General features: G+C 49.4%; 1 protein-coding gene across 1 annotated transcript; it reads right to left on the bottom strand.

Moving 5' to 3' along the window:
• Positions 1 to 913: 913 nt before the first annotated feature.
• On the bottom strand, positions 914 to 3,553 carry LOC129173358 (hepatic leukemia factor-like). The gene has a single exon (XM_054764188.1). It carries the CDS (start codon positions 3,209 to 3,211, stop codon positions 2,984 to 2,986), a length of 228 nt encoding a protein of 75 aa, XP_054620163.1. The 5' UTR covers positions 3,212 to 3,553; the 3' UTR covers positions 914 to 2,983.
• Between the last annotated feature and the right edge of the window lie 4,605 nt (positions 3,554 to 8,158).

Raw genomic sequence — 8,158 nt, 5'->3', positions numbered from 1 at the left:
GTCACGTGTGAACAATGGCAATTGAAGAGAGAAGGGGATGGTCCCAGAGCTGAATCTAATCTAATTAATCATTACCAGTCACTTTTTTTGCAAATGTTTGTCCGAAATCGGAGGACAAATACAACGACATGCTAGTCGGAGGGTTGGGGGTGCGGTTTGGGGGGTAAATAAAACAACTTTATGGTCGTATCAATGGCAACTTTTCACCATTCGTCCTGCACTATTAGTACATATTCATGATTATGTGAAGTATTTTATTGGTATTTTAGCAAAACAGGTTTCACAACATTTCTCAGTTGTTTTTTCCTCCAAGTTGAGAAGAAGGAAAAAAGACTTTTTATTAAAAGGTCCTCCAAAAGTAACATCAACTTTCTTTCCATCTTATTTAAATGTTTGTAAACATACCGACATGATGGAGGTGAGCACTGAAGAAGTCCCGGTTTTGCCGCAAACTTAACCCAAAAATACCTCCTGGTTGGCTGGATGCTGCCCCCTGTTGGACGAGAGGGTGAAACACGCAACCTTGTTCACATCACTATGAATACTCATTACAGTACATAAAAACAATTTAACTAACATAATTGGTTAGAATGTCGAGCAAAAGTTCTTCCATTTCAGGAAACGAACAGAGCAAGTAAAGGCTCGGTGGGTTTTGGATTAGCTGTGATCCATAATCAATGACAAATATTCAGAAATTAAATACATTCTTTAAATATTTTACTACACAAATGTAAGAGTTTAAGTTTTTAAATTGACCTCCTGAACTAAATTCACTTTTTAAAGATACAATATCCTAATTTATTGAAGCAACTGGACGTTCTACTTCCACACAAGCCTGTCATCTGGCGGCTATGACCGGAAGTGCAGCTGTCGACAATCAAGGAAAAACACAAAAGTTCTAGTAACAAATGAGTGGTGGGAAAGGACAACGTTTTATTGGTGTCGTCATAAAAAGTGTGGCGTGACGGCGCTAGCAGTATTTGTAGTAGTAGTAGTAGTAGTAGTAGTAGTAGTGGTGGTGGTGGCAGCTAACAGTCACAACAAGGAAATGTAAGTGAAACAACCATGTTGTTACCGCTCATCGTGTGGCGGCAAAACGCCCCCAAATGGCGAGCAGGAGCATTGCACCCCACAGCACATACACATTGAAAAAAATATCCAGAAGTCTCGAATAGAAAACACACACTCACACAAACAAACAAACATGGCGTCCTTCCTGCGTCACCAGGAGCATGAAAGGTTTTCCACTCTGGATTCGAAGTCACAAGTTAGTTATTTTAAGTAATAGTAGGAGGAAAAGTACAACAGCTTAGCAGAAGGTTGAACGTTTGTTCACGTTTTGGTGTCTTTCTTTCAAGCTTCCTTTGATCAAAACAGAGAAGAAGAAAAATAATAAACCGACTGTCTGCTCAAGCCCTTCCCCCTTCCGCCATGTTGGAATGACGAGGAAGATGAAGATGATGATGATGGTCCAAATACACCTGAGCAAATGTTCGGATTGTCAGATCAGCATTAGCATCGCTTTAGCTAACAGCACTGGGGTAAACAGATAGAGAAATAGCTAGATAGACTGATTGACGGATAGAAATAGATAACACACTACATTACAGCTAAAGGTGGGCGGGGCTTGTCAGTCAAGCGTCAGTCAATGTGCGGTTTAATAAACATGGTTAAAAAGTGTAATAATAACAACAATACTAATAATAAGAATAATATAACCCCCCACCCCAGAATCAACAAGCCACAAACTGTGCAACTGTGTTGAAATCTTTTTTTTGCGTATATTTTTTAATATCTGTATTTTTTTAATAACTCAGACAAAAACACCTGAGAGATAACTGACAAAATGATTTCAATCGTTTTTTTCTTGTAATATATTCAATGATGTATATTACAGCTATAATCACGTTTCAAGCAGATATCATGTACACATACACATACATATATATATATATATATATATATATATATATATATATATATATATATAATTTCTATATAGTGAGAGTAGAAGAGTACAGTATTATCAGTAGGGAGCATCCATGGCTGGAAAGGTTTCGAGGAGAGGTATAGACGTGTCATTCTAGATACGCTTTCATCCAGACGCCAGCACAAATCAATGCAAAGAAGGAATCAAACACAAAGAAAAGTCTATAGGCAGTTCAGTGTTTGTGTGTGTGTGTCAGGTGGAGATCAGCACCATCAAAGTCCAAAACAACAACAACAACAAAGAGAGTCACGACCTGTGTGTGTGTGCGTGTGTGCGTGTGTGTGTGCTAGATGTGTTGGCGCACCAGTGGGGGGGGGCGGTTTGTGTGAAATGAACTCAGTGGGGGACACGAGCCAGACGCGGCGTCCAAAGCAAGAAGAAGTTATTTTCAGGAAAGACAAAAACAAAGTGTAAGGACTGTACAACCACTCCTGACCTCTGAACCCGCCCCCGCCCGCCTCCAACTGCACGCCGCCTCTTGCACCATAGAAAATACCTGATTGGACCATGATACATTCTGTGACGCCCCCGCCCCTCCACCCCGGCCCCCACTCACTGAAAATAGATTCTTTATGGTGGCAGCCAGGAGCCCCTCCCCCCTCCCGTGTATAAAAGCTAAAAAAGTGGCGGTCCCGCTGGTCCTGCTGGCGTGCGCGCATATAAAAATATACATGAATTCTCTTTGCATGATGGACACCTTGGCCCCGCCTCCTCACAGCCCCGCCCTGCTTCCTGTCAAAAATAGACCTTTCGTAGGTAGAAAAGAACCCCGCCCACTCCCGGCCTTGACCTTACAGTGATGTCACCCCCTACTCAAAGTGGGCGGAGCAGCGGCGTGACATGAGGTGATGTCTACACGGTGGGCGGGGGGGAGTGGGCGAAGTTATGGCGCAGTAAAACCATGTGACGTGTGGCACGGCGCCGCCTGCTGGTCAACGCCACACTTCCTCCTCTAAAGTGCTGCTGTCGTTAGGCTCCTCCTCCTCCTCCGCGTCACAGATCGCCGTGGCGACTCTCGTACTTGTTGATGATGTTCCTGCAGCGGCCCAGCTCTTTCCTCATGTCGGCCACTTCCTGCCGCAGGGCGGCGTTCTCCCGCTCCAGGAAGGCGGCCCGCACCGAGATCTGGTTCTCCTTCAGGCGCCGGGCATCCCGCGAGCGCTTGGCCGCCTCGTTGTTCTTGACGCGGCGGCTCCAGTACTTCTCGTCCTGGCGGGGCATGTTGGGGCGTGTGGGGGGGAGGAAAGGGGGAGGGACAGAGAGCGGGGGAGGACATGAGAAGGATCAGTTACATGTTGAGAGAGGACGCAGAAAAGGAAGGAAGGAAGGAAGCGGGTGAACAGATGCAGCGAGACAACACTTCCTGCTTCCTACAAGAGGTGGAGCATTCTAGCCAAATCAGGGGTGTCCAACGTGTGGCCCCCAGCATGTTATTTACTGGCCCCAGGCACATTCCAAAAAGAGCTGTCTCGATGCAACATGTCAGCATGTGTGCATGTGTCGCCTTTAGTCTGGTTCTATCAAAATGGCCTCTGCATTCCAGCAGCTGAGGATTGTGGGAGATGTAGTACCTTCTGCTCATCAGGCACCAACATCTTGCGAGCCTTCTTGATCATGGGCTGCGGTTTCAGCTCCTCATCGCTGAAGCGGTGCCGCCGCGGGTCGAAGGCCTCCTGGCCCGGCACGCTGGACAGCGCCACGTCCGCCGGGTCGGGGTCGAAGTTCACCTGGATGTCGCCGCCACCGTTGGCGGCCGCTGCCGTTCCTGCCGGTCCGGGGGGACAGGTGGAGGTGGGGGACGTATCCTGAGGCACGACCTGACCGCCTGGGAGGAGACAAAGTGTTGTTACACCACCGGGGGGCGCCACAGTCACACGATGGGGAATCAGGTTGAATTGTTTTTTTGTGGGTAAAAAGCACTTTTGTGATTCCACACGTGATTTGTGAGTGTACATTTGTGCCTACTGTTCTGGCGCCACAAATACAACCTTTCACGTGTCCTTCATTTACATGTTGACGCCACACCGCTGCAGTGACATAGAGTGGCCACCGGGGGGCGGTGTACAACCCTGTGTGGTGTTCGCCCATGACGCGGGAAATATGTGCTGAATGTGCATTTTAACAGCAACAACTTCCAACTCTTATCACGTCTGATGCAAGGCTGGCTCACTGTGTTTCCATGGCAACCACACAGCCCCACTCCTTTTTCCACACCAATGTAATAGGAACGCATGGACACTTTGGGTTTCAAGCACCCATCTGTGAGCACGTTTCACAGCATCCGTGCACGTGTGTGTCCTCTTTATCCGCCTACACGCCCTCGCGCTCCATCTGCTTGCCTGTGCATCATCATCATCATCATCATGAGCTGCAGGGCTGGCATCTGGACTCAGCCGATCATCACTCCCTGCCTCTCTCACATGTGGCATCACCTCTCGCATGGCACCTCCCACTCGAGGACGTCTCAATGACACTTTGGCATCCCCTCGGCTTGCTCGTCGTCTTCGCTCACAACAAACCCGAATGTGAGATTCAAACTCACCTCTCATGGAGGGGGAAGTGAGGCAAGGTGGGTGGAGCCTCCGCTCTGGACGCCCACAGCGGCGAAAAATAGACAAGGGCAAGTTCGATCTGCTGGCTTGCTATGCTCACGGCATCCTCCCACTGCCGGAGCTGACAGAACCAACACACAATGAACAAAAAACTAATACACAACTAACAGATCTTACGCAAATACCTAACACACAACCAGAAGCCATGGAGGCATCGCATTGCTTAGGAACGACAAAGTTAGCTTTCATGCTCTCAAGGAAAACAGAAAGTCATCATCCTCCATGCAGTCACGAGCTCCGCCACCTCAGTAAATTCAATAAACGCCAGGAAGATGTGACGACAGCAGAACCAAACACATGTACAAGCACTGGAAGGAAGGGGGTGACCATGGGCGCACACACACACACACACACACAAACAGGTGACACACTCAGCTGCCACACACTGAGTAGGAAGTAGGAGTTATGTCATCACATTGTGGACACACTGGTCACCTCCCTCCCTCCCTCCCAACTCCTGTGTGTTGTGTAGATTGTAAACATGTTCAGCATGACATCATTCAAACACACTCCTGTGACCTTTGACTGCTGACAGCCCACACTAAAAAGATGACAACAATAACAAGATGATAATAATAACAATAAGTCACTATCATGTGTTGATTTCATCTTGGTGATTCAGCGTATTGGGAGTAGAAGCGGGTCATGTGACCAGCGTGCAAAGACAAGCTGGCTGCTCCCTCATTTCTCTTTCCTTCCTTCCTTCCTTCCGCCCTCCCTCCTTCCCTCCTCCCTGCTCTGGGCCGCCCGCAGCAGGAGCACGTGACGTGGCGGCGGCACATGGCCTGAGCGTGTGAGTTGCAGAGCGAGAGATTTCAAAACATGCAAAGCAAAACCCTCCTCCTCCTTACCCTTACCCCCCCCCCCCCCCCCCCCCCCCCCCCCCCCCCCCGAATTCTAATTTAACCCTTCCCTCGCCGTCCCGGCCGCCCTGACTTCCCTTATGGAGGAAACAGCGGAGAGTGGACCAAACAAACATGTGGTTGGACTGGATGTTTAAATATGCTAATTAGGTCGTGTTGGTTCTGGAAAAGGCCACTTCATTAGGTACAGCTGCACAAGGCTAATGCTAACACGCAAAGCTTCCTTTACCCCCACCCCCCCAACCTTCATTCGTTTCATCCATTTTCACGCGAGTCTCCATCTTGACGAATAGAAGATCTCTGAGACGTGCGCATGATTATTTCCAGTCTACTTTCCACCTCGTTTTCTCTGGTTAACGTTCGAGTGCGGCAACTCCTGCCTCCGTGCTTCACGCTCACACTCTGTCACGTGCACACACACACACACGTGCACACAGATGAGCACACAGTAACGCTAACATGGCTGCATGCAAAGGAGGGCACTCTGTGTGCGTGTTTGACAGATCACGGCACTGTGCACGCTCACACACACAGGCTGGCAGCGGCCAGTGTGCACCACTTGTAATATTTCTCTTTGCCTTCAAGCTGCAACATTCTACACACTGTCCATCCAACAATAAGGAGGTCAATCAATGACCTATTGAATGGATACCTGCATTTGTTTTATTAGAGGCTGCCGCAATACCACTTTGTTCCTCAGGGGGCAGCACTGACTCACTGTGGCATCGCTCATCCATCACATGTGACTTATATCGAAAAAGTTTGGACACCCCCGTCCTAATGGTTTGTTCACTAGTAGTTATTGACGAGCAGTACCACAGTCAGCCACCAGGGGCGGACGAAGAAGAAAAGCTCACTGACCGTGTAAGCACTCAGGTGCCCCCATCATGCCTGGATGCTGTTGCTGTTGTTGTTGGGGTGGCGGCTGGACGGTCTCCAGTCCCAGCAGGGAGGAGGAGGAAGAGGAGGAGGACATGGAGGAGGACGAGGAGGAGCATGACGGAGGAGAGCTCGGGGGGCACTGGGAGCTCTGGTTGGGCACGGCTGACTGGGAGCTCTGATGGGACACAAAGCGGTTGGCGTTACAACACGTTCCTCTCAGCATCCACACGTCCGTGGAGTCTCCCTACCTGGGACGGGATCTGGGCGCTGGCCGAGCTGGGCCCGTTGCTGTGCATGCCCATCCCGTTCTCGGTCAGGAACTCCTCCAGGTCCATGTACTGCAGCTGGAAGAGGCCGCCATCGCATGGCAGGGTCCGCTCCCACAGCAGCGGTCCCAGGAAGGCCGACTGGGAATTGGGCCGCAGGGGGCCCGAGCCCAGGCTTCCGCCCAGCCCACCGGGCCCACCGGGCCCTCCGGATCCGATTCCCAACGAGTCCTCATCCGAGTCCAACGGTTTGTCTTTGTCTGGTGAGGAGGCGAGCGCCCTCGGTTAGTCTTTTAATATGTAAACAACAACAATATAGCAATGTATATGTAACATAATTATTATTATTATCACAACGCTTGCCAAAGCCTGCAATACTGCTTACAGCCACTAGGGGGCACATGTGCACGCTATGCTAGAACATCCCTAAAGCACAATAAGTGACAGCATGTGTTTCCAGGCTAATTTGCATAGTTCGCTGTGGGAGAAAAACATAGAAAGCAAAACAAATAAGGTTAGAAATACAAAATGAACTTTCTTTTGTTGTTTTTTTGCGTTTTTTTTATGTCACCAGCGAGACGGAATTGCCTGTGAATGCTTTAAGGATGTGACCCACTGCTTGCTGAGAAGAGCGTCTCCAAAGTGTCTGATAAGACCAAATTTGTTTTCACTAGATTTGTTTTTATTTGAAAAAGACAATCTGGAGGAGTCTGAATACTTTCTACGTGTGTAACCCCCCTGCTTCGCACCGCCCGCACCAGGACTCGAACACAGGACCTTCGCAATAGGAGGCGAGAGCGCTGACCACACGGCCTAAAGCCCGGACTGTCGACTGCGTGTTCAGCGCAGCTTTCAAGGCAGAGGGAGTGAGGTTTACCAACGTACACTTGCACAGCCTCACAGGCTGGCATCCATTACACTTGTAGCAAAAAAGTTACTACGTTGGCACCACTGATCCCTCGTGCCGCGTCTTCTTATTCTCAGGCAGACCAGGTGCGAATGAGAAGTGTTAAGAAGCACAGTTACACCGCCATCTACTGTATGGAGTTGAAACAGCTAGCTCCACTCACAGGGAGTCCCGTCATAATGTGTTTATGAGTGCCAGATCTATTTGTGGCGGTCCAATTGTGCTGCAAAGAATTGTATGAGAAACGCTGCAAAAGACGGCAGGGAAGCCCGCAGGGGGCCCGCTGTCCCTCGGCCAGCTCTTTGCAAGCATAAACACGTTTGACGTGAAGGACCCTTCTCCTTTGACCTGAGAGACAACGAGGGATTACTGATGTCATGCATGAGTGCAACGAGGACACGGAATGTGCGCAAGAGGAGGAGCTACACCGACTGGAGAAAATGTGAATTTAAGGAGATTAAACGACGCAAAGACATGAGAGATTACATCAGAGTGGAGCGTCTCCTCCTCCGTGATCTCCTCATCATCGCGTCCACGCTCATCTTCCAGCTGTGTCCGACGTCTCGCTATATTAGGAACACCTCTCAGTACGGATAACAAACGAGTTGTTGACGGACAGACGAGGACGTCACTACACT

This window comes from Dunckerocampus dactyliophorus, chromosome 20, assembly GCF_027744805.1.
Source record: "Dunckerocampus dactyliophorus isolate RoL2022-P2 chromosome 20, RoL_Ddac_1.1, whole genome shotgun sequence".
NCBI lineage: Eukaryota > Metazoa > Chordata > Actinopteri > Syngnathiformes > Syngnathidae > Dunckerocampus > Dunckerocampus dactyliophorus.
Note: the sequence above shows the minus strand (reverse complement) of the source record. Positions and strands in the feature narration are given on the sequence as shown.